The sequence below is a fragment of the Carcharhinus amblyrhynchos genome, chromosome 34 (genome assembly GCF_965287045.1).
Source record: "Carcharhinus amblyrhynchos chromosome 34, sCarAmb.v2.hapA, whole genome shotgun sequence".
NCBI lineage: Eukaryota > Metazoa > Chordata > Chondrichthyes > Carcharhiniformes > Carcharhinidae > Carcharhinus > Carcharhinus amblyrhynchos.
In genome coordinates this window covers 17612335-17639332 of record NC_137357.1, presented here as the reverse complement: position 1 = coordinate 17639332, position 26998 = coordinate 17612335, and the positions used below count along the sequence as shown (strand labels likewise).

Sequence of the window (26998 nt, the reverse complement as noted above, 5' to 3'; positions counted from 1 at the left end):
TGGTTATTTCCAGAGCCAGGACAGATACTATGAGCCAAATGGCCTCCTTGCCTGCTGTACATGATCTTCCTTCTTTGAATGCCATCCTATTTTGACCCAAAGCAAGAGAGCTCATTTTGATGAATTCTTCCAAGTGGACCTTTGGGGTCAGATTCTTGGGGCAGAGCCCAGGCCATTCATGGAATAAAAGCATTGCTGACGAGACCAGCGTTTATTACTCATTCCTAATTTCTCCCTGGAGAAGGTGGTGGTGAGGCGTCTTCTCGAAACACTGCAGACCAAGTGGTGTAGGTACACTCAGAGCGCGCGTTGCTTACCACCCACTCTTTGATTTCAACACAAAACTATTCATCAACTTGGCTTCTGTTCCTCGCACTGTTGGGAATGTCATGTCTCATGAAAGCAACCAAGTTACTTCCAGTTCATTTGAGTTGATAGAGAAGATACTTGAGCCGTGGACCCACCAGTTAAGATGTTTGGGTTCCAACCAACCAATTGTCAACCAATTGAGGACATTGGGTTGCAGGGGTGTAAAATAGACAGTATTACGGTTGATAAAGAGGATGTGCTGGAAATTCTTGAGGGGCTGAAAATAGATAAGTCCCCTGGTCCGGATGGGATCTACCCTAGGATTCTCTGGGAGGCTAGAGAGGTGATTGCAGAGCCTCTGGCTCAGATCTTCAGGTCGTCATTGGTCTCTGGTGTAGTCCCGGAGGATTGGAGGATAGCGAATGTTGTCCCATTGTTTAAGAAGGGGAACAGAGACTTTGCCGGGAATTATAGACCGGTGAGTCTTACTTCTGTTGTGGGCAAGGTCTTAGAAAAAATTATTAGGGATAGGATTTATAGTTATTTGGAGTGTAATGAATTGATTAGAAATAGTCAGCATGGTTTTGTAGCAGGTAGGTCGTGCCTTACTAACCTTATTGAGTTTTTTGAGAAGGTGACCAAAGAGGTGGATGGGGGTAAGGCAGTTGACGTGGTATACATGGATTTTAGTAAGGCGTTCGATAAGGTTCACCATGGTAGGCTTCTGCAGAAAATGCAGATGTATGGGATTGTGGGTAATCTAGGAAGTTGGATCAGGAATTGGCTATCAGATAGGAGACAGAGGGTGGTGGTGGATGGTAAATATTCATCATGGAGTGCAGTTACGAGTGGTGTGCCTCAGGGATCTGTTTTGGGGCCACTGTTGTTTGTAATTTTTATTAATGATCTGGATGAGGGTATAGTTGGGTGGATTAGTAAATTTGCTGATGACACCAAAGTTGGAGGTGTGGTAGATTGTGAGGAAGGGTGTCATAGTCTGCAGGGAGACTTAGATAGGTTGCAGAGCTGGGCCGAGAGGTGGCGGATGGAATTTAATGCGGAGAAGTGTGAGGTAATTCACTTTGGTAGGAGCAACAGATGTGTCGAGTATAGGGCTAACGGGAGGACTTTGAATAGTGTGGATGAACAGAAGGATCTAGGTGTGTGTGTACATAGATCCCTGAAAGTTGGGAATCAAGTAGATAAGGTTGTCAAGAAGGCGTACGGTGTCTTGGCGTTTATTGGTAGGGGGATTGAATTTAGGAGTCGCAGTGTAATGTTGCAACTGTACACTACTCTAGTGCGGCCGCACTTGGAGTACTGTGTGCAGTTCTGGTCCCCGCATTACAAGAAGGATGTGGAGGCGTTGGAGAGGGTGCAGAGGAGGTTTACTAGGATGTTGCCTGGTATGGTGGGGAGGTCCTATGAGGAGAGACTGAGGGATCTAGGGTTGTTTTCGTTGGGAAGAAGGCGGCTAAGAGGGGATCTTATTGAAACATATAAGATGATTAGAGGTTTAGATAGGGTGGATAGTGATAGCCTTTTTCCTCGGATGGAGAAAGCTAGCACGAGGGGGCATGACTTTAAATTAAGGGGGGGTAGCTACAGGACGGATGTCAGGGGTAGGTTCTTTACCCAGCGGGTGGTGAGGGATTGGAATGCCCTGCCTGCTGCAGTTGTAGATGCGTCTAGTTTGGGGGCGTTTAAGAGATCTCTGGATAGGTTTATGGACGAAAAGGGATTGGTATAGGCTAGTGGGTCATTGTTTTTGTAACTGGTCGGCGCAACATCGTGGGCCGAAGGGCCTGTTCTGCGCTGTAATGTTCTATGTTCTATGTTCTAACCCTGTCTGTGGATGACTCTGAATCTAGCCACATGGTACCCAGAACATCATTGGAGATGTGGCAACTGAAGCTAAGACAAAAGCACTTCGATCTGTTGCCCAGAAATAGTTTTGACCGTAACTTGGGTTTTCCAAAGCCTGCTTTCTCGAGCTAATATAACACAGTCCCACGATAATCCCACATAGTTTTTTTGTCCATATGGCACACTTGTTTCGTCAGTTCAGACAAATTAATTTGTGTCTCGCCCCGTAACGGACAAAAGTATGTCTCACATAATCATAGAATCCCCTGCAGTGCAGAAGGAGGCCATTCAGCCCATTGAGTCTGCACGGATTCTCCAGCAGAGCATCCTTCAATTTGAGATGGTGCTGGGGCGCGGCAACTTTTTGTGAGCTATCCCCAGCATACCCTCGAATTCTATGCTCTTAAAACTCTTCTGTAACTCTTTTAAACTCTCTGCAGCACTATATTCTGCACCCTCTCCTATCTTTCTCCCCATGTACTCTAATACAGTATGCTGTGTCTGTATAGCGCACAAGAGACACTGCATTCCAATGTGTGAGGCAATAATGAATCAAATCACATGTCCTGGGAAGCTAAGGGACAATTTCCTATGGTCAATCCACCAAACTTGCACATCTGAGATCGCAATGATTGCAAAGACTTACCACAGTGCAGCACAGAGGCCAGAACCACCAGAGCAGAACCAGTGCCAAGAGCAGGAACAGGATCAGGAGCGCAAGAGCCAGAATTGTTCCATCAGACTGCAAGGAAAACAGAGTGGGAGAGCTTGATTAATCCATCCTGACCCAAACACTAAGGACACATGCTTGCTAATCAGCCCTGCTCATGATAGAAATCTAATGCATAAAAAAGTCAACCATCGTCACTCAGATTTCTGTCAATTGAGTTCCACTGTTTGACTCAAATTACATTTCTCTCTTAATTTTTCACACATTGTCAGAGAATCAATGGGAGCACAGAAGGAGGCCAATCAGCCAGGCATTCCTATACCCGCAGGGAATCCCAATTAATCTCAGATTCCTTGATCTCTGATTGCACCACCAAAGGGAATGAGACAAATCCCTGAAGGAGATGAAATAAAATATGCAGGGACAGGGGGAATTAGCCGGGAGCGTGGGATTAAACTGGGTTACTCTTTCAAAGAGCTTTGATGGGCCAAATGGCCACCTTCTATGCTGTACTATTCCATTGACTCCATTAAGGTGCGATGTGAATGGAGCTTGTTGCACTGTTAGCACTGCTGCCTCACGGCGCCAGGACTCGGGGATTCAACTCCAGCCTCAGGTCACTGTCTGTGTGGAATTTGTCCATTCTCCCGTGTCTGCATGGCTTTCCTCCAGGTTCTCCAGTTTCTTCCCACACTCCAAAGGTGTGAGGGTTAGGTTGATTGGCCATGCTAATCAGCGTGGCTTTCCTCCAGGTTCTCCAGTTTCTTCCTGCACTCCAAAGATGTGAGGGTTAGGTTGATTGGCCATGCTAGATTGTCCCTTAGTTTCAAGGGAATTAGCAGGGTAAATACATGGGGTTACGGGGATAAGGCCTGGGTGGGATTGTTGTCGGTGCAGACTCAATGGGTCGAATGGCCTCCTTCTACACTGTAGGTTCTATCATTAGTGTTTTTTTATTGTGAGGCCCAACGAAAGGAGAGCAGCTTTGGGAATGGGAGCCAGTTCCACCCATCCACGGGAACACCACCACCTGTAAAATACCTTTCCAAGCCACTCACCATCCAGGCTTGGCCATTTCTTCACTGGGTCAAAATGCTGGAACTCGCTCCCTGACAACACTGTAGGTGCACCTACGACCACGTGGACTTCTGAGGCTCGAGAAGGCAGCTACCCACCACCCTCTCAAGGGGCAACTGGGGATGGGCAATAAAAACTGGGCCTGGCCAGTGAACACCCACATCCCATGAATGAATTTTTAAAAACCCAATTGAAATTCTGGAATAGAATAGAATCCCTACATTCCGGAAGGAGGCCATTTGGGTCATCCAGTCTGCACTGACCACAATCCCACCGAGATGCAATTCCTGTAACCCCATGCAGTTACCCCATTAGTCCTCCCGACATGAGGGTCAATTCAGAATGGCCCATCAACCTAACCCGCACATCTTTGGAGTGTGGGAGGAAACCAGAATATCCGGAGGAAACCCACGCAGACGCAGGGACAACGTGCAAACTCCACACAGGCAGTGACCAGAGGCTGGAATTGAACCCGGGTCCCTGGCGCTCTGAGGCAGCGGTACAAACCACTGTTGCTACCCATAATCCCTGAGGTTGCGCTGGGTGAGATGTGTGACCAGCTCCTGCTCCAAGGCTCAGGTTTTTCCGAGTGTATCAAATGGGTTTTTGGAAGAGAAGGGAAGAGTTAAGTGTTGAGTTGGGAGAACTGTGCAGTGGAATCCTTGTGGTTTCTGTGGGGATCGGAAAAATGAATGTGTTGGCTGACTCTAAGACAGGAAGTTTGAGTATACATGTAGAGGTTTAAACATTTGGGGTAGAGAAGCTCGATCAAATGGAAGGAAGGGCATCATTACTGCTAATTTAAAAAGTCATCGAGTGACCCTTTACTCTCAAAATCCATGACTCTGTCCTTCCAGACTCATGGCAAAGAGATGAGAGAAGAACTGTGGCATTGCTCCAAACTTTGTGCTACAAAGCTGCATCACTGGCCAAGTACTGCGGGATAATCTAAGGTCGGTGGTAAAAAAACTCTTTGAAAATTCTAACTTTCCTCCTTTCTGATGGTCACCTGGCATCATCATTGTTGTTCTGAAGGTTCTTCAGGAGGTCCGCCTTCCAAAGCGGCAGAGGCAGCCAGGGGCCAAGAGGAACCTTGCAATGATACGGGAGGTTTCTGCGGCAGGGACTCTGGCACAGTAGCTATCGGGCTACTTTCGAAACGGAAATGGGAATAACTCACAGCATCAAAGAACTCCAGAGTTTTGAAATCAGCATGTCGCTGAAGTGAAAAACAGAGGACCTTGCGATGAGATAGAAACCAATGGCAACAAACAGATCTGGAGGACCGGTGGTCACGCACAGTGGAAACCTGGGGAATGTGTCTCACCCACTCTGTGTGAACTAGGAAATGGGGTGACCAATAGTCCTCACGCACCCCAAACATTCTTCCTTTGACCTTCTTCCGTCAGGAAAAAGATACAAAAGTCTGAGGTCGTGTACCAATGACTCAAAAACAGCTTCTTCCCTGTTGCTGTCAGACTTTTGAATGGCCCTACCTCGCATTAACTTGATCTTTCTCAATACCCGAGCTATGACTTTAACACTACATTCTGCACTCTCTCCTTTCCTTCTCTGTGGATGGTATGCTTGGTCTGTACAACACGCAAGAAACAATACTTTTCACTGTATGTTAATACATGTGACAATGATAAATCAAATCAGATCAAAGACCACCTCACCCACTCCTGAAATAGATGGTGAGCTAGCACACCCCCACCTCCTGATACCACTCCCTGACCAAACAGGGAGGCAGGCACATAGAATCAGAGAAAAACCACAGCACGAACAGGCCCTTCGGCCCACAAATTGCGTCAATCATATCTCTACCAACTCGGTTTACCTATAACCCACAATCCTATTAAATACCATGTACTCATCCAGAAGTCTCTTAAAAGACCCAATCGAATTTGCCTCCACCACCACCGTCGGCAGTCGATTCCACTTACCCACCACCCTCTGAACGAAAAACTTACTCCGACATCTCCTCTGCACCTACTCCCCAGCAACTTAAACCTGTGTCCTCTTGTGGCAACCATTTCAGCCCTGAGAAAAAGCCTCTGAGAATCCATCTGATCAGTACCTCTCATCATCTCATACACCTCTATCAGGTCCCCTTCTCATCCTTCATCTCTCAAAGGAGAAAAGATCGAGCTCTCTCAACCTATCCTCAAAAGGCACGCCACCCAATCCAGGTAACATATTTTTAAAAGTCTAATGTTGTTAGTTGTTGACTCTCATACCATTTCCACATGCCCGTGGGGAAACAGGATCATTTAAGAACTTATGGGGCGGAGGGGTGCATGGTTCCCAGCTATCCTTTTGGGAGTGGTCCTAGTCTCAGTTGAGGGTCCCATAATCAAGGTTCACATCTCATGGTCAACAATAGAGCAAGTTTGAACCTCGATGGCTGCTGACAGTCGGAGAAGGATACACGAGAACATCAGAAATAGGAGCAGCAGTAGGCCATCTGGCCCTTCGAGCCTGCCCCGCCATTCAATAAGATCATGGTTGATCTGAAGCGGATCAGTTCCACTTTCCTGCTTTTTCCCCATAACCTTTAATTCCCTTCTCTATCAGAAACCTATCTACCCGTGACTTAAATATATTCAACGAGGCAGCCGCCACCACTTCAATGGGCAGAGAATTCCAGAGATTCACCACCCTTTGAGTGAAGAAGTTCCTCCTCAAAACTGCCCCCTCTTATTTTGAGGCTGTGTCCTCTAGTTCTAGTTTCTTTTCTAAGCGGAAAGAGTCTCTCTACGTCTACCCTATCTCGCCCCTTCATTATTTTTTAAGTCTCTGTAAGATCCCCCCTCAGCCTTCTCAACTCCTCCAAGTACAGGCCCAGTCTATTTAATCTCTCCTCAGATATAGCCAGTCAAGGACTTGTGTTTTCACTAAGCACACTTGAGGAAGCCAACAGCGCCCCCTCCCCACCCCCTTTGATTCAGAGTGTTCACCGGAGTTGAGGCCCTTGCGGAGAGGAAAGCACAGAACCACGAGGCATGGACCTGCCCTTGAGTAGAGAACCACCACTACAAATAGCTGATCCCCGCCCCCCCCACCACTATCAGCATCCTGGGGCGGGGATACCATTGACCAGAAACTGAACTGAACCCAGCCGTACAATACTGTGGGTTACCAGAGCAGGTCAAACACCGGGAATCCTGCGGAGAGTAACTCACCCCCGTGACTCCCCAACACCTATCCACCATCGACAAGGCACAAGTCAGGAGTGTGATGGAATGGTCTCCACTTGCCTGTTCCAACAACACTCACAGAGATTGATACTATCCAGAACAAAGCTGCCCACTTGATTGGCACCACATCCACAAACATTCACTTCCTCTACCACCGATGCACAGTGTGTGCACCGCAGAAACTCACCAAGGCTCTTTCAAGTACGCCTTCCAAACCCCCAACCTCTACCCTGTCTGGAAGGACAAGGGCAGCAGACACATGGGAGCACCACCACCTGGAAGTCCCTCCTCCAATTCCTTCCACCATCCTATTCCTTCACTATCGTTGTGTCAAAATCCTGGAACTCCCTCCCTCACAGGGAGTGCCGACACAACATGGACTGCAGCAGTCCAAGGAGGTGGTCTCACCAGCACCTCCTCAAGGGGCAATTAGGGATGGACAATGAACGTTGGCCGAGCCGGTGACACCCATATCCCACAAATGAAAGTGACCATGCTTTGAGTCGTGAAGTGTGACTATCATGCCCTGAGTTTCTGAAGTGGGGGTGGGCAGAACGCATTTCCTGAGGGAAGATTCGCCCTGGTTAGTAAACAGTCACTCTGTCACTGACACCCACATGTGGTGCACAGACCTCTGAAAATGCAGACTGGGCAAAATCTGAAGAAGGCATTAACCTTCCGTTTCCCAGTCAGATGCATTTCCAGTATTTTCTGCTTTCCTTCCCTCAATTTGATTGCCAGTAAGTGTATTTTTTTTCACTTGTTTGTTTAACTTTTTGTTTATATTTGTTGACAGTCCCAACATGAGTTTATGGCTCATTTTGTTTTCCTTCTGATCAGTCCCCATTGCTTCCTCTGATGGACGTCACAGGATCCCTACAGTGCAGGAGACCATTCGGCCCATCAAGTCCGCACTGACTTTCTGACAAATTCATCTTATCCAGGCCCTTTTCCCTGTAACCTCACGCGTTTACCCCACACGTTGGGCCACGAAGGAGTAATTTAGCACGACCAGTCAACCGAACCTGCACGTCTTTGGTGTGTGGGATGAAGCCAGGGCACCTGGAGGAAACCCAAGCAAATAAAACTGTGCAGGCTCCACACAGACAGTCACCCAAGGCTGGAATTAAACCCAGGTCCATGAGGCAGAAGTGCAAACCACTGTGGCACCATGCCACAATGAAGAGCTCCCACTGTTTAGGTCACCAAGCCTTCCCCGTGATGTTTCGTGCACCCTTAGTCCAGAGGGGCATACGCAATACTCCCCCCACCACCCCCCCCCCCCGCCCCCCATCCATTGGCAGAGGCATCCGGCTGCGCGGAACAGATTACGTCGCGCACATGCAAGTGACTCACGGGGGTACAGGGTCTCCCCCTGCCCGTGTTGCAATCTGGTTCAAGCCTGTTGTGGCAACACAGAGGTACAGTCACCATGTTTTCGTTCCGCAGCAGATATCATGTGACTTCATGCTGGGGATTGCGAGTGGAAACACATGTGATTTAAATCAGGAGAGATCGTAAGGCAGGAGAGAGAGAGAGAGAAAAAAAACCTACACCTCAAACTTTCAGCTGGGATGTGAAATGGAACAGAGGCCAGGCACAGCAGCTGACTATAATTTAACGCAGGCATGCAATCTCTCTCCCTGCCTGTGTTGAAATACACTTCAATCCTATCGTGGCAACACCAGAGAACTGGGCAGAAGGAACGCAAACTGCAAACGTCAGGACGTTTGCCGTTTGCGTTCCTCCCGGGAATGAGAGCCGGGATGTGAAGAACAGTGTCTTTTTCCTCGGCGGGGCCAGCCATGTATCTCCACTATTTGCCGTTCCTCTCCTTTGGGGCACGGTGGCACAGCGGTTAGCACTGCTGCCTCTCAGCGCCAGGGGCCCGGGTTCGATTCCAGCCACGGGCGACTGTCTGTAGGGAGTCTGCACATTCTCCCGCACAAGTTTCCTCCGGGTGCTCCGGTTTCCTCCCGCAGTCTGAAAGACGTGCGGGTTCGGTGGATCGACCATGGTAAATTGTCCCCCCATGTCCAAAAGATTAGCAGGGTAAGTCCGTAGGATTACAGGGATAGGGCCTGGGCAGGATCTGCTGTCGGAGAGTCAGTGCAGACACAGTGGGCCGAACGGCCTCCTCCTTTGCACTGTAGGGTTTCTATGAAATGGCAGGAGGCTGCTTGGTTATGGAGCCACTTCCTCCCACAGACACTCTGCCCCACCATTCTCCCCGCAAATCTCTTGCTTAGAGCAAAACTCTTCAGCAGCAGTGAAGGATAACTTCCAACGGAATCCTAATAGTTTGGCATCAACAAGCCCAATCAGGATTCAATCATCCCTGTCTGGACATGGCCTCAAGCCTTTTCCAAAATATTCCAGAGAATGACATGGAAATTGCTGCACAGGAACAGGCCATTTGGCCCAACTGGTCTGTACTAGTATTTATGTCCCACACAAGCCTCTTCCCACCCCTCGTGCATTGAAAGCTATAAATCTAATCGTTGCATTCCTTTCTCTTTCATGTATCTATCTCACCTCACCCTTGCTGCATCGATGTTATACTCACCTCAAGTTGGTTCCACGCTGGTTTATTTGATTTGAATTTACTGTAGAATCTCCCACAGCCAATGGACAATTAAAGTATTTAAACACACTTCACCCACAACCCCTCCAGGCTCAACTTTTTCCACATCCTCCCCCCATTTCCATGAATTCTTACGCTCATCTCATTTCCTGCACAGCATGGTCCCCTTAACATTGCCACACAGTGGTGAATTTCAATGTCTTAAAGGAGACTGCACCTTCTGCATGGTCTGTCTGACCCTGTGTGAATGTAGTTCCCATTGCTGTTCAAAACAATGCTGCCATCCAAAGCAAGCTTCATCTCTGTACCAACTCCAACTCATGCATGTACCCTGTGCCACACTCACTCCTGCACCACAGTCATCGTACCCTCGCCAAAATCCATGAAGTCCTCACAAGGTCAAACCCAAATTCTTCGTCCTCCTTTCAAGCACCTGCTATCTTCCACCTCTCACTGCCTTGTCTCTTCATGTGTCTTGGTCCCTCCAGGCTGGCGCAATAGTTAAGAAAGCCCCACCAATGCTTCTAGTTTCTCAGAAGACAAAGGAAATTCGGCACGTCCGCTATGACTCTCACCAACGTTGACACGTGCCCCAGCGAAAGCATTCTTTCCGGATGTATCACAGATTGGTATGGGCTCCTGCTCTGCCCAAGACCACAAGAACCTACAAAGGGTTGTGATCAAAGCTCAATCCATCATGCACATCACCTGCCATTCATCGACTCTGTCTTTGCTTACCGCTGTGTCAGAAAAGCAGCCAGCATAATCAAGGACCCCAAGCACCCCGGACATTCTCCCTTCCACCTTCTTCCATTGGGAAAAAGGCACAAAAGTTTGAGGTCACGTACCAACCAACTCAAGAACAGCTTCTTCCCTGCTGCTCTCAGACTTTTGAGTGGACTTAACTTGCATTAAGTTGATCTTTCTCTACACCCTAGCTATAACTGCAACACTACATTCTGCACTCTCGCCTTTCCTTCTCTATGAATGGTATGCTTTGTCTGTATTGAGCGCAAGAAACACAACTTTTCATTGCATCGCAATACATGAGACAATATTAAATCAAATCAAACCAACATGTTCTAATTTCCTTCCGCCTTGTATCTGAGCCTGTGCCTTCTGCTGTCACAGGGGGCTGCCTGTCTCTTCACTCTCTTGTTCCACCTGTGGAGATGCTGGCGTTGGACTGGGATGGGCACAGTAAGAAGTCTCACAACACCAGCTTAAAGTCCAACAGGTTTATTTAGGAGCACGAGCTTTCAGAACACTACCCCTTCACTCACCTGATGAACAAGCAGTGCTCTAAAAGCTCATGAACCTGTTGGACTTTAACCTGGTGTTGTGAGGTTACTTATTGTTCTGGTTGGGAGATCCCTCAGCTGCCTTGATTGTCCACGCTGGCACTCACTCCTTTCAGCCTTTCCCCTCTGCTCTCTCGCTCCCTCCTTCCCTCTCTCCCCACCATTTGCATTCAAAGTTCCCTCAAAATGTACTTTGTCTTCCAAATATGCTGCTGGTCGCCCCCACCCCCCCTCCCCCCGACTCCCCTCCCCCCCACCGCCACCTTAACTCTTCGAGGGCCAAGACTTCAAATCATTTGAGAAGCATTGCCGAACTTTGTCAAACTTTGTCAATGTTGTGAGCGCTGAACAGCAGAGCAACAAACCCAAGACAAACGCAAAATACTACAGACGCTGGAATCTGAAACAAAATCTCAGCAAATCTAGCAGCATCTGTGGAGAGAGAGAGAGAGAGTAGAGCCAACATTTCGAGTCTGGATGACCCTTCCTCAGAACTGAGAGGAAAGAGTCAGCAGAGGGTAGAGAGGGTGGTAGAATTGGACAAAGGGAATGTAAATGAACATGTCAAGATGTTTTCGGACAAATGAGGGGAGACATATAAAATTCTAACAGAACTAGACAGGGTAGTTGTGGGAAGGATGTTCCTGATGGTGGGGGTCATAGAGTTTTACAGCATGGAAACAAGCCCTTTGGCCCAACTTGTCTATGCTGCCTTTTTTTTGAAACCTCTAAATTAATCCCAATTGCCCGCATTTGGCCCATAACCCTCGATACCCATCGTACCTATTTAACTATCTAATTGCTTTTTACAAGACAAAATTGTACCCGTCTCTACTACTACCTCTGGCAGCTTGTTCCAGACATTCACCACCCTCTGTGTGAAAATATTGCTCCTCTGGACACTTTTGTATCTCTCCCCTCTCACCTTAAACCTATGTCCTCTAGTTTTAGACTCCCCTACCTTTCGGAAAAGATAATGATTATCTATCTAATCTGTGCCTCTCATTATTTTAGAGACCTCGATAAGATCAGCTCTCAGCCTCTTACACTCCAGAGAATAAAGTCCCAGTCGATCCAACCTCTCTTTCCAACTCAATCACTCAAGTCCTGTGGGTGCCCAGAACCAAGGCCCACAGTCCGAGGGTACAAGGTAGACCATTTAAGACAGAAGTGAGGAGACATTTCTTGACCCCAAGAGTGCTGAGCCCATGAATTGATGACCACAGGCAGCAGTTGCTGCTAAAACATTGAGTGTATTGAAGAGGGCTGGGTTTGGCACTTGGGGTGAATGGGATCAAAGGTTATGGGGAGAGAGCGGGATTAGGCTAATGAGTTGGACGATCAGCCATGATCGTGATGAATGGCGGAGCAGGCTCGAAGGGCCGAATGGCCTTTTCCTGCTCCTATCCTCTATGTTTCTATGTTGAAAGTGCCCATGAAGTGATCGGAACATGCGAATGGCAAAACAAAGGTCCAGCCTGGTGAAGGACTGCCTGAGGAATGTGGCAGTTGACCTAAAAAAAAAAGGAAGGCTGGCGGGTTGGAAAGAAGGACAGCGATAAAATGGAGAATGAAATGAAATAAAACAAATGGAAATGGGGTGGAGGGAGAGTTGATGCTCTGAAGTGGTTGAACTCAATGTTCAATCCGGAAGGCTGTCAAGTGTCCAATCGGAATCATAGAATCCCTACAGTGCAGAAGCAGGCCAGTTGGCCCATCAAGCCTGTACTGACCACCCCACCCCATTCCCCCCCCAGGCCCTACCCTCGTAACCTGTTCGCCCCCCTGACACTAAGGGGCAATTTAGCATGGCCAATCAACCTAACCTGCGCACCTTTGGGCTGTGGGAGGAAACCGGAGCACCCGGAGGAAACCCACGCAGACACGGGTAGAACGTGCAAACGCCACGCAGACAGTGACCCCAGGCCGGAATTGAACCCAGGTCCCTGATGCTGCGAGGCAGCAGTGCTGACCACCGTGCTGCCCCAAGGAGAGGCGCTATTTCTCCAGTTTGTGTTGGGGTTCGCAATAAACCCAAGACAAATGGGATACAAATGAAATTAATTGTGTAATCTCAACTGTGAGTTAAATTTGAGAAAAGCTTCAATGAAAGGGGCTGTGAGGCAGTCTCTCAGTCAATCCTTTGTCTTGCCAGCATGGATAACAGGAGATTGCACTCTATTTTCTCACAACCCCCAGGGATTTTTCCTGTGGTAATGCCGATCTGTGCTTGAATAATATACTCTGCTTTGTGCAAGGGCTTCTGTTTTTCTCTTTCGCAGATCCAACTATTTTTAGACCAAATTGTACAAAATCTGACTTGGCACAACCAACGCTTCAGGTCTGTTTGCAGATAAAGTGTTTAATCTGCTGTTCACCAAAACACACACAGTTCTCAAAGATGACTAATAACTCAGTTGCTTTAATGTGAGCTCAGTGTCGGAGCAGGGTGGGGGTGGGGCAGGGGGGGAGCCCAGAGGAGGGAGAGTGGAAATGGATCCTGTCTTTTGAGGCGACGGCGTCTTGGGGCACCATTTCTCAGAGTTTTAGGGCTAGTGCTGTACGGGAGGTCGAACGTCCCCACACATGGGCCGATTGGGATGTACAGAGTCAATGGCTTTATTGTTCATCGGCTGACAGAGCGAGTTATTGTGTGGGGCGAAAAGAGGAAGAAACTCTTGAAAAGGACTCTTTTTCACTCACACATTGCTTTGGAGCAAACTGCATGTCCACAGCTGGCTGAATGGCGTTGTGAACGGCTCGCCAGCTGTCTTGCTTTCTCAGCAGGGAGATTGCTGGGTGTTGTCCTGTGGGGAGGTCCCTGTGCCAATCTCATGTTTGGATCAGCCACGATCCCACTGAATGGCGGAGCAGGCTGGAGGGACCCAAGGGCCCATTTCTGACTTTTCTTCAGGGATTGGTGTTGGTTTTGGGGAAAGCGGGCGCACAAAATGGAAAGCCAGCTTGGATCAAGGCAGCAGGACACGAGGGCACAAACGGGCTGAAAAGAGGCAGAGGTTCAAAACACAAAGAACAATCAACAACTGGATTGGATCCCACTGGGCCGACTCTTTTCAGTTCTTCATTCATGAGGCATGAGTGTCATTGGCTGGGCCAGAATTTATTGCCCATCCCTAGTTGCCCGGGGACAGTTGAGAGTCAACCATGGAGTCGCATGTAGACCAGACCAGGTAAGGAAGGCAGATTTCCTTCCCGAAAGGACTTGAGTGAACCAGATGGTTTTTTCCGACAATTAACTCATGGTCATCAGTAGATCCTTAATTCCAGATTTTTTAATTGAATTCAAATTCCACCATCTGCCGTGGCGGGATTCGAACCCCGGTCCCCCGGAACATTGAAACTGTACACAGTGCTCCAGGTTTGGTTCCGCCAGCACCTTATACAACTGAAACATAATCTCACTGTTTTTAAACGCCATCCCTCTCGCAATGAAGGACAAAATTCCATTTGCCTTCTGAATCACCTGCTGCACCTGCAAACCTACTCCTTGAGATTCCTGCACAAGGACACCCAGGTCCTTCTGCACAGCAGCATGCTGCAATTTTTTACTATTTAAATAATAGTCCATTTTGCTGTTATTCCTGCCAAAATGGATGACCTCACATTTACCAGCATTGTACTCCATTTACCAGACCCTCGCCCACTCACTCAGACTATCTATATCCCTTTGCAGACTTTCAGCGTCGTCTGCACACTTTGTTCTGCCACCCATCTTAGTGTCATCTGTGAATTTGGACACACTACACTTGGTCCTCAACTCCAAATCATCTTTGTCAATCGTAAACAATTGCGGTCCCAACACTGATCCCTGAGGCTCACCACTCGTCACTGATCGCCAACCAAAAAAAAACACTCATTTACCCCCCTCTTGGCTTTCTGGTCGTTAACCAATCCTCCCCCAACAGTGAAGTTGCTGCGAAAATCCCACAGTTGCCACACTCTGGTGCCTGTTTGGGTACATTGAGGAAGAATTTAAATAAAACTTTTAACTTTTACTTTACATTTCCATGTCAGGGTGGTAGGTGGCTTGGAGGTGAGGGTGTTCATGTGTGAGGTGTCATCAGATGGGTCTGGTTCATGGAAACTCCCTGGGAACAAGACATTTGGAAACTTCCTCTGGGTGCTCTGGTTTCCTCCCACAGTCCGAAAGACAGGCTGGTTAGGCGCATTGACCATGCTAAATTCTCCCTCAGTGTACCCAAACAGGTGCCGGCGTGTGCCAACTCGTGGATTTTCATCGTAACTTCATTGCAGTGTTAATGTAAGCCTACTTGTAACACGAAGAAAAACTGAAAACTAATAAACTTAAAACATGTGTATCGTCACAAAGGGTGATGCTGTTCTGTGGCCTCAGAGGAGGCAAGTAAAGACATGGAATTAAAGAAACTGCAGCTGGAGGAAACTTGAGACAGGGTGTGACAACTTGGCAAGGAGTGCAAGGGGAAGAGTTGTTGTCCCCTTCACTCAGCTCCCTCGAACTATCTGGAACTCTGTACCCTTTACCCCTGAATTATATATGAATGAAACATCAAGGCATTGACCAGGAAAAGTCTTCACTGTTGCACAAGGTTGGAGGGGGAGGTAGGTTTAATGTTCATGATGGAAAGGTGAGGAGGTAAGGTCGAATCAATTAGAAGGCGATAGGATATCATCGGGCTGAATGGCCCCTGCCTGCTTCTAAGGGTCACGGCATTGATACACAGGAGAAAGAGATCAGTCCCGTCATTTGCATGCTCTAGATAGTCTGTTGCTGTTACTCACACAGTGCACTGTGGTGATGGTGACGAAACTGGAAATGAAGCTCAGACCCTCGTTCATGCTGACCTGCAAGAAGACCGCCCTGTAAGGAGAGAAAGGTTTTTCAAATTCACCTCTCAATGTGGACTGAGTCCAAAAAAAAACAAACAAATTCAGAAAGTTATTGGATTTACACACATGACATCCCCAGAGATGTTGTAGCGTTTGGAAGAAAGAACATTACAACACTGGAATTAAAGAACAAAGAAAAGTACAGCGCAGGAACAGGCCCTTCGGGCCGACAAGCCCGTGCCGATCATGATGCTCTAACTAAACTTCAAAACAAATACCTTCTGTCCTTACTCAGTCCGTATCCCTCCATCCCCTGCCAATTTATGTCCCCATTCAGACGCCTCTTAAATGTTGCGAATGTACCTGCTCCCACCACCTCCTGCGTTTCAGGCACCCATTGCTTTCTGCATGAAAACCCTCCCCACTGCCTCCGGCCCATCTCCCTTAAACTCCACCCCCACCCCCCAACTTGAACCTGTGTCCCCCCCAACCCCTTGTAACTAAGTGCAGTCGCTGTAGTTTAGTGGGGATATAAAGAACCGGAATTGGGTGTAAAACAGTCTTGAGTTGCATTGCAATTGGAAAGGGAGAGGTGTGATATCAGAGGCAGCCTCGGGTTGCAATGTGATGATGAATTATATCGCTGCTGTCTCTGAGCGCAGCCCAGTGCTGAATGAACTGGTTCTCAGTTGGAATCCCTTGGGTCATCCAGGACAATTGGACAATATTCTGGCTGTGGGCTCAGCGCAGAGCGAGTTCATATTAATTTTCCTATTGTTTCCAGTGTCATGAGGCCAACAAATCACTCTGACACCGACAAATGACGAAAAGCAGTTGTTCAGATCCCGATCAAGCCCTGAGCACAAACTCTGGCAATTGAAGTCTACAAGAATCCACCACAGCAAATACTCTCTGCTGTCAACAGCAAGGTGTGGTCCTGAGGCAACTTGATGGTTATGTCAATATCCTCATTCGCCCTCCCTACCCCTGTCACTGGTTTGCTCCAAACCCAAGTTCTTGAACACAGAGATTAAAATCATGAGTGACCACTCTACATCATGGAGGCAAAGCTAAAGGTTATTTTAAAGTTTATATATTAGTGTCACAAGTAGGCAATGCAGTGGAGTTAGAGTCATATAATAAACTTTTGGTTTATTTTTAATTTGGCCTAGTGCCCTGACCTGGTGTTTGTGACCCTTTTTGAACTGTTGGGGGGAGAATGATTGACAGGTCAGGTGAGACCGTTTTGTTTTCTCACAGACTGGGCTCCAGACTGAAAATGGTGTTTGTGTCTTTCTTCCTGTTGGACTCCAGACTGAAGAGCAGTGTGTTTCTGTGTCCCTCCCTGGTGTTGGAAATTTAGCACTTGGTGGCAGGCTAGCTCATAACCAGAGGCAAGGAGTGCCTCTGCCTCTTGAAGTGGTTTGCTTGCTAAAAGGTAGAGCCAACAGTGGGCCTATCTACCTCAAGGGAGCTGGGAGCTACAGGTCAGGGAAGTCAAAGTTTCAGTTCTCCATCCAAAGGACAAAGTCAGAGCAGGTGTTGCAAAGCTGCAAGATCCTGCATCATGTGAGCAGATTTACTTTCTGTACTAAGATTGGAACTAAGGTGTATGTTTGTAGGGTGTTTGTATTGGAATAGTATTCATAGATGTTAAGGTTTATACTGTAATGGCATTGTGGGTCAACCCACAGCACATGGACTGCAGCAATTCAAGAAGGCAGCTCACCACCAGCTTCTCAAGGGCAACTATGGATGGGCAATAAATGCTGGCTAGCCAATGACACCGATGTGCCACAAATGAAAAAAAAACAATATTGTGGGGTTTTTTTTGTTTGTGATTGGTAAAAATTATTGCTTATTTTCTTTCTATGTCTTTCCTGTATTCTTAAATGATGTTTGTTTGATAAAAGCTCCCTAGTGGATCGTTTGAGTCATATCTGGAGTGAAGCATTTCATGCACACCCTAGCCTAGTTCAAAAGTGCAAAATGTATGATCTCGCCTGACTCCATAAAACACCTCAGGAGTTTCTGACCTGATTATAACACTACATCTTCCTTCAACCTCTAAATTTCCAGCCTACCAAATCAATCCTCCTGATGAAAACACTCCAGTGCTGCAAGCATCCTCTCCAATCTGCTCTGAACGCCCGATTGTGTGACTACCTACTTTCTGAGCCCAAGGTATATTCAGCGCTCCGGCACCTTCTCCAGATGTCCCACTCCTTTCAGCACTCTGATGACATCCACACAAAGACCCCTCTGTTCCTCTACATGTCTCAGTCCCACACCATTTTTTGTGTCATCCTCTTGCCTTCACTGCCTCCCTCAATGAAGGGTTAGCCACTGGGCAACAAAGTGGAAATGCACACAGATATTCCAACATTCCAGCATTGCAAAGCTGACTCCACTTTGAGAGAGGAAAAAAAGGCTTCAATAAGAATGTGCTCAGGCCTTTAGAACATTGCCTGATGCAGGGATTCAGATCCATGGGCAGCAATCACCTCCAATCATATGGTCAATTGCTATCTGTCACCACTGAGTATCAGTGGATTATTCATGGAATCATACAGTGCAGGAGAGGACCTTTGGCCCATTGAGTCTGCACCAACACGTGAGAAACACCTGGACTCCCACCTCATCCCATTTACCAGCACTTAGCCAAGAGCCTTGAAATGTTATTGCGTGGGAATTCAAATCAGAGACAGCCACAGCTAATCCTATCAATATTCAGTGACCAAAAACACTCATTTTACAACTCATATCATGGGAACAGGTGCAGTCCTTTGTATTTTTAACCTGCTCCTTTGATTGGGTTTGAGAAAGTCAAATACATGGAATTACAGATGTCTATGACTGAAAAGATGGAACCTAATTGAGACATTCAGATTTATATACAGAATAACAGGTACCCAGGAGTGAGTTACAGACTGGAATCTAATTGAGGGGTTCAGATTTTTTAATTTATAAAAATAACAGATATCTGGGTGTAAGTTACAGCCTAGTATCTAATCGAGGGGTTCAGATGCTCTATGAAAAGAATATCAGATACCTGGGAGTCAGTAACAGATTGGAATCAAATTGAGGGATTTCAGGTGGTTTATATGTAAAATAACAAATACCCGGGAGTGAGTTACAGACTGGAATCGAATTGAGAGGTTCAGATGATTTATATATAGAATAACAGATACCTGGGAGCAAGTTACAGACTGGAATCAAATTGAGAGGTATGGGGTGGTTTATATAGAATAACAGATATCTGGGAGTGAGTTACAGACTGGAACCTAATTGAAGGGTTTAGATGGTTGATACACAGAATAACAGATTTCTGGGAGTGAGTTACAGACTGGAATCTAATCAAAGGGTCTGGGTGGTTTACATATCGAATAACAGGTACCCGGGAGTGAGTTACAGATTGGGATCTAATCGAGGGGTTCAGATAGTTTGTTTCCAGAATAACAGAAACCCAGGAGTGAGTTACAGACTGGAATCTAATTGGGTTCAGATGAGTTGTATGCAAAATAATAGATATCTGGGAGTGAATTGCAGACTCGAATGGAATCGAGGAGTTCAGATGGTTTATATGTAGAATAACAGATACCTGGGAGTGAGTTATAGCTGAGCTACAAACTCCTGTGGTTTACATGGAAGGACAACATTGAGTATGATCTAGGTGTATCTGCCATTATTGTGTCCCTGACATCCAAACTCACGATTAGTCCATGGGCTGAGCTGTCAGGGATTGATGTCAAGGCTGACATCTGTATGTTTCATGTAGAAATACAAATTAGGCAATGTCGTCCCTCATGAACAGTAAAATAAGTGATGCAAGAGTCTTTAGCCTTCATGATCAACCTCTGTCCAACTAATTCACAGAAGCAGTCAATAGAAAGAGCAATATACTCAACCACACAGCCAACCATTGAAAGGAGGAATCTGCCAAGTTGGAACTCATGAAATTATACTTGGGGCACCTGGTATTAATGAGATTTCGAAGCAGCCTTACATACAGTAACTTGGGAAAGAGAGGCTTACTGGATTTTTGCTGTTTTCCTTCCAAGCAAGAGGCAATTGGAGAGAGAATAATAACTGTGTTATTCCAGAGTAAGGCATAATCATTGCATGGAAATGGTCCAAACATTATTTGAAAATTCTTTGGAGAGAATTTTCCAAAGTTTGACTTATGTTTCATCTAATTACCCTGGCTCTGTCCTCCCAAGCTCCTGATGACTGTTGGCTTTCACTCTGGAAGGCACATTACTCAGGGATTACGTTTTGCTGAATTTGCACTGTTTTCCCCACTGCTCCAATACAGTTGGACACTTGGTTCCATTCCTGCGATTCCACATCCAGCAGGCCAGAGAGGTCAGGGTGTAACTGTATTCCTGCGCTCTCTCGAGTTTTATCAGCCCACAGCAATTCGGACTTGCTCGCTGGCTCAGTGTCTCTCCATTCCAAGAGTTGACATCCAAACAGGCGCCCACGGGTTCCTGCCCTGGTTCTTGCTGTGATTGATTTGTTTTGATTTGATTTATTATTGTCACATGTATGTGTATACAGTTAAAAGTATTGCTTCCTGCGTGCTATACAGGCAAGCATACTGTTCATAGAGGGTGCAGAATGTTGTGTTACAGTCATAGCTAGAGTGTAGAGAAAGATCAAGGTAGGTCCATGCAAAAGTCTGATGGCAAAGACACCTTTCGACCTACTGATCTTTGGGGTGGTAGAATTCCGGCAATGGAACAGGACGTGCCACAAGGCCAGAGTGCAGGCTTTGCTTCCTTCTCGTTCCTTCTCGGCCATTGGTCTGCATCATCGTGAAAGCACGTGAGGCGGCTTGATGAAGATGTTGCTGTCGACCTGAACGGTTGGGGTGGCAAGCTCCCCTCCCCACCCGTCCAGTGATATAACTCAATGCTGTGGCACTTCATGGAGAGTTTCAGAGACTTCAGAAGAGCCCATCCTTCAGGCAGGTTCACAAGCAGCAGGCCAAATGGGAAAGGGCTCAGGAAACACTTCTTGCAATGAGTGCCCAGAAAGAGAGGTGGTTCCCAGCCAGCCCACTGGAGCCGCACAACTTTCCTTTCTCATCTGCATGGTTAATTAGAAAGGAAATGTCATTGGCTCATCCTTCCACTGAAGCAGTCCAATGACTATTGGCCGGTGGCTCCAACATCCATCATTATGAAGTGCTTTGAAAGGTGAGTCATGGCACCAATGAATTCCAGCCTCCCGCACTACCTGGATCCACAACAGTTTGCCTACCGCCGCAACAGGTCCACTGCAGATGCCATTTTCCTGGCCCTGCACTCAACCCTCAATAACAAGGACACCTTTGTCAGGCTCCTATTTATTGACGACAGCTCAGCCATCAACACTATTATTCCCACGAAACTCATCTCCAAACTCCGTGGCCTGGGCCTCGGCACCTCCCTCTGAGACTGGATCCTGAACTTCCTAACTCACAGACCACAATCAGTGAGGATAGGCAACAACACCTCCTCCCCAATCATCCTCAACACCAGTGCCCGACAAGGCTGTCTTCTCAGCCCCCTACTATACTCCTGATACACCGATGACTGTGTGGCCAAACTCCCCTCCAATTCAATTTTCAAGTTTGCTGACGACACCACCGCAGTGGGTCGGATCACAAACAAAGATGAGACAAAGTACAGGAGTGAGATAGAGAATCTGGTGCAGCAACAATAATCTCTTCCTCAATGTCAACAAAACAAAGGAGATTGTCATCGACTTCAGGAAGCAAAAAGGATAACAAGCCCCTGCCGACATCAATGGGGACGAAGTCGAGAACTTCAGGTTTTTAAGTGTCCAGATCACCACATGCCGACACTGTAGTTAAGAAAGCCCACCAACTCCTCTACTTTCTTGGAAGACGAAGGAAATTTGGCATGTCAGCTACGACTCTCACCAACTTTTACAGATGCCCCATAGAAAGCATTCTTTCTGGTGGCATCACAGCTTGGTATGGGCTCCTGCTCTGCCCAAGACCACAAGGAACTACAAAATGTCATGAATGCAGCCCAATCCATCACGCAAACCAGCTCCCATCCATTGACTCTGTCTACACTTCCCACTGCCTCAGCAAAGCAGTCAGCCTAATTAAGGACTCCATGCACCCCAGATATTCTCTCTCCCGCCTTCTTCCTTCGGGAAAAAGATACAAAAGTCTGAGGTCACATACCAACCGACTCAAGAACAGCTTCTTCCCTGCTGCTGTCAGACTTTTGAATGGACCTACCTTGCATTAAGTTGATCTTTCTCTACACCCTTGCTATGACTTTAACACTACATTCTGCACTCTCTTGGTTCCTTCTCTATGAATGATATGTTTTGTCTGTATAGCGCTCAAGAAATACTTTTCACTGTATGTTAACACATGTGACAATAATAAATCAAATCAATTCACTTGGGTAGATATAAAAGAGGTTTGCAGGGCAGCATGGTAGCACAATGGTTAGCACCGCTGCTTCACAGCTCCAAGGACCTGGGTTTGATTCCTGGATTGGGTGACTGTCTATATGGAGTTTGCACATTCTCCACGTGTCTGCATGAATTTTTTCCGGGTGCTCCGGTTTCCTCCCACAGTCCAAAGATGTGCGGGTTAGGTTGATTGGTCATATAAAATTGCCCCTTAGTGTCCTCAGATGTGTAGGTTTAGGGATGAGTGTGTAAAATATGAAGGGATAAGGGGGTGAGGCCTGGGTGGGGTTGTGGTCGGTACAGACTTGATGGGCCAAATGGCCTCTTTCTGTAGTGTAGAGTTTCTATGATTCTATGAAAGTGGATTAGTTCATACTTGAGCGAAGCAATACTCAAGCATTCAGATCCGAAAAACCATTCCTTCAATTTAAACTTGAGCCGCTGTCGTTCGATCACATGAAGTCTGCACTCCTGGTTTTGAAGACCAACTTTAAGAACTCGGAGCAGGAGTCGGCCATGGGGCCCCTCGAGCCTGCTCTGCCATTCAATAAGGCCATGGCTGATCTGTTTGTGGACTCAGCTCCACTTACCCACCTGCTCACCATAATCCTTAATTCCTTTACTGTTCAAAAATGTATCTATCCTTGGCTTAAAAACATTCAGTGAAGTAGCCTCAACTGGGCAGAGAAATCCACAGATTCACAACCCTTTGTGTGAAGCAGTTTCTCCTCAACTCAGTCCTAGATCTGCTCCCCCTTATTTTGAGGCCATGCCCCCTCGTTCTAGTTTCACCCGCCAAACAACTTCCCTGCTTCTATCTTATCTATTCCCTTCATAATCTGGTATGTTTGTATAAGATCCCCTCCCTTTGGCTTCAATTATATGAAAATGGTACAAAATATGCCAAGTAATAACCTAGAAATGCACATCTGCTGGTTAATCTCACAGTAAGACCCTATAAAGTAACTCGCTCTCTCAGCGCACACATCCCGGAAGAGGTGGGGGAGGGAGGAATAGCAGTAGCAGGAGATACGCCAAATTGATTCAAGGTTTGACCCAAAACTTTCCTTCAGCTTGTTCAGCGGAAAGGCAGGTTAATAGGGTCGTGAAAAAGGCGTGTGGCGCACTCCCCTTTATTAATCGAGGTATAGATTACAAAAGCAGAGAGGTCATGATCGAGTTGTATACAACTTGGGTGAGGCCACAGCTGGAGTGCTGTGTGCAGCTCTGCTTGCCACATTATCGGAAGGATGTGGTTGCACTGGAAGGGGGCGCAGAGGAGATTCACCAGGATGCTGCCTGGGATGGAACACTTAACTTATAAAGAGAGGTTGGGTCGGCTTGGGTTGTTTTCTCTGGAGCAGAGAAGACTGAGGGGGGGGACCTGATCGAGGTGTACAAGATTATGAGGGGCATGGATGGGGTGGATAAGGAGCAGCTGTTCCCCTGAGTTAAAGGGTCAGATAATGAAGGGACACAAGTTAAAAGTGAGGGTTGGGAGGTTTAGAGGGGGATTTGACGAACAAGGCTTTTACTCAGAGGGTGGTCTGGAATGCACTGCCTGGAAGGGTGGTGGAGGTGGGTTGCCTCACATCCTTGAAAAATGATCTGGATGAGCACTTGGCACGCCATAGCATTCAAGGCTATGGGCCAAGTGCTGGCAAGTGGGATTAGGTGGGCTAGTCAGGGCATTTCATGCATTGGTGCAGACTTGGTGGCCCGAAGGGCCTCTTCTGCACTGCTGTATTCTGTGATTGTTATGCTTGGCAGTTTAGATGGGAGTCAATGGGACAGATTAGAGGGGGCTGCTTGGACACAAACAGGTTTGAATTCTCAAAGGCTTGCAGATGATACGAAGTTGGGTGAGCTGTGAGGAGGATGCAGAGATGCTTCAGTGTGATTTGGACAGGCTGAGCGTGCGGGCATCTGCATGTATAATGCAGATAAATGTGAGGTTATCCACATTGGGAGCAATAATGGGAGGGCAGATTATTGCTTGATTAGGCGTAAATTGAGGGAGGTCGATACTCAATGAGACCTTGAAACCCTTGTACATCAGTCGCTGAAAGTAATTGCACAGGTACAGCAGGCAGTCAAGAAGGCAAATGGTATGTTAGCCTTCACAGCGAGAGGACTTGCATATTGGAACAGGGATATTTTGCTGCAATTGTATAGGGCGTTGGTGAGGCCACACTTGGAGTCGTACATGCAGTTTTGGTGCCCTTATCTGAGGAAGAATGTCCTTGCTATAGAGGGAGTACAGTGAAGGTTTACCAGGCTGATTCCTGGGATGGCAGGTCTGTCATGTGAGGAGAGACTGAGTCGGTCAGGATTATATTCACTGGAGTTTAGAAGAGTGAGAGGGGACCTCATAGAAACTTATAAAATTCTAAGAGGGTTAGAGAGGGTAGGTTCAGAAAGAATGTTCCCGATGGTGAGCGAGTCCAGAACTAGGGGTCATATTTGAGGATAAGGGGTAAACCCTTTTGGAACTTCACCCAGAGAGTGGTGAATGTGTGGAATTCACTATCACAGAAAGTAGGTGAGGCCAAAATGTTGTCTGAATTCAAGAGGAAATTAGATATAGCTCTTGGGGCTAAAGGGATCGAGGAATATGGGTAGGGGGGGAGAATCAGGATATTGAATTCGATGATCAGCCATGAACAAAATGAATGGTAGAGCAGGCTCGAAGGGCCAAATGGCCTCCTCCTGCTTCGAGTTTCTTGTTTCTGTGCCGGTATTCAGCCTCAGGAAGAAGGAGAGACATGGTAAAGCCAAATCTGGGCACGGACAAATGAACCCACAGACATCCATGTGACCTAACAGTACCCACCCTTTCTGGAGGTGAGGCTGAGCGGTGGTCAGTGTGATGACTTTGACAAGGTCTATGAGGTGGACCTTTTGGAGGATGAGTTCCCTAACCAAGGTCATATTTGCTTGCCCAATCAGGAAGTCTAATCCATTTAAAAATATGGGAGTGTCAGACTCACTCTTGGTTCTGACTGTGTATCTGAAACTCTCTCGGAGGGGGATAGGGTTTGTAAGCAAAGAGAATCTCAGGAAGGGACACCGGCCTCTGAGGAGTTAACACAGTCAGAGGCTCTGAGCAATCCGGTGGAAAGCACGAACAAGGAACCTACTGAGTGACCCATGGCAAGCAGCACCATCCTGGGCTAGTTAAAGGGCTACTTTGAAAACTGTTCCCCAGGGCAGAGGATGAGGACAGTGAGGAGTGGCAGAGAAAAGTGGATAACGAATGAGAGAAGGTCGCGATTGGAAGTTCAATTCCATCTGGGCTGGGCCCCTAATCTGAGATGTTAAGTCTATTGGACTATGTCCGGAATTCTCTTTCCGTGTCCCCAGAGCAGGTTTTCCCATGACCATAAGACAAAGGAGCAGAATTAGGCCACTCGGCCCATCAAGTCTGCTCTGCCATTCAATCATGGCTGATATTTTTCTCATCCCCATTCACCTGCTTTTTCACTATAACCCCTAATCCCTTTTGTAATCAAGAACCTATCTGTCTTTGTCTTAAAGACACTCGATGACCTGGCATCCACAGCCTTCTGCGGCCAAGAGTTCAACAGATTTCCCACTCTCTGGCTGAAGAAATTCCTCCTCATCTCCGTTTGAAAGGATCTTCCCTTCAGCCTGAGGCTGTCCCCTCTGGTTCCAGATTTTCCTGCCAGTGGAAACATCCTCTCCATGTCCACTCTATCCAGCCCTTGCGGTATCCTGTAAGTTTCAATAAGATCCCCCTTCATCCTTCTAAACTCCAATGAGTATAGACCCAGAGCCCCCAACCTCATATGACACGCTCTTCATTCCAGGGATCATTCTTGTGAACCTCCTCTGGACCCTTTCCAAGGCCATCCTTCCTTAGATATGGGGTGCAAAACTGCTCACAAAACTCCACATGGGTCTGACCAGAGCCTTATACAGCCTCAGAAGTACATCCCTGCTCTTGTATTCTAGCCCTCTCAACATGAACGCTAACATTGCATTTGCCTCAGGAGAACATAAGAACATAAGAACATAAGAAATAGGAGCAGGAGTAGGCCATCTGGCCCTTCGAGCCTGCCCCGCCATTCAATAAGATCATGGCTGATCTGTCGTGGCTCAGTTCCACTTTCCCGCCCTCTCCCCATAACCCTTAATCCCCTCTCTTATCAAAAACCCATCAACCCGCTTCTTAAAAATATTTAGCGAGGCAGCCTCCACCACTTCAACGGGCAGAGAATTCCAGAGATTCACCACCCTTTGAGTGAAGAAGTTCCTCCTCAACTCCGTTCTGAACTGCCCCCCCTTTATCTTGAGGCTGTGCCCCCTAGTCCTACTGTCTTTTTTGAGCGGGAAGAGTCTTTCCACCTCTATCCTATCCATCCCATTCATCATCTTATACGTCTCAATGAGATCTCCCCTCATTCTTCTAAACTCTAACGAGTACAAGCCTAGTTTATTCAGCCTCTCCTCATAGCTCAACCCCCTCAACTCCGGTATCAGCCTAGTAAACCTCCTCTGCACTCCCTCCAAGGCCAAAATATCCTTGCGCAGGTGCGGCGCCCAAAACTGCACACAGTACTCCAGCTGCGGCCTCACCAATGCCCTATACAGCTGCAGCAAGACCTCCCTACTTTTATATTCAATCCCCCTCGCTATGAAGGCCAGCATCCCATTCGCCTTCCTGACCACCTGCTGCACCTGCAGGCTGGGTTTTTGC

The 26998-nt window shown here is 47.3% G+C and overlaps 1 protein-coding gene across 1 annotated transcript in view; it reads right to left on the bottom strand.

The window, feature by feature from the left end:
• LOC145361149 (anthrax toxin receptor 1-like) overlaps positions 1-26998 on the bottom strand; it is a 183817-nt gene that overhangs the window by 84893 nt on the left and 71926 nt on the right. The window contains exons 12-13 of the mRNA XM_080216766.1: positions 15790-15868; positions 2822-2917 (exon numbers count right to left, since the gene is read on the bottom strand). Coding sequence (XP_080072892.1) covers positions 2822-2917; positions 15790-15868 — 175 coding nt within the window. The remainder of the gene's footprint in view (positions 1-2821; positions 2918-15789; positions 15869-26998) is intronic.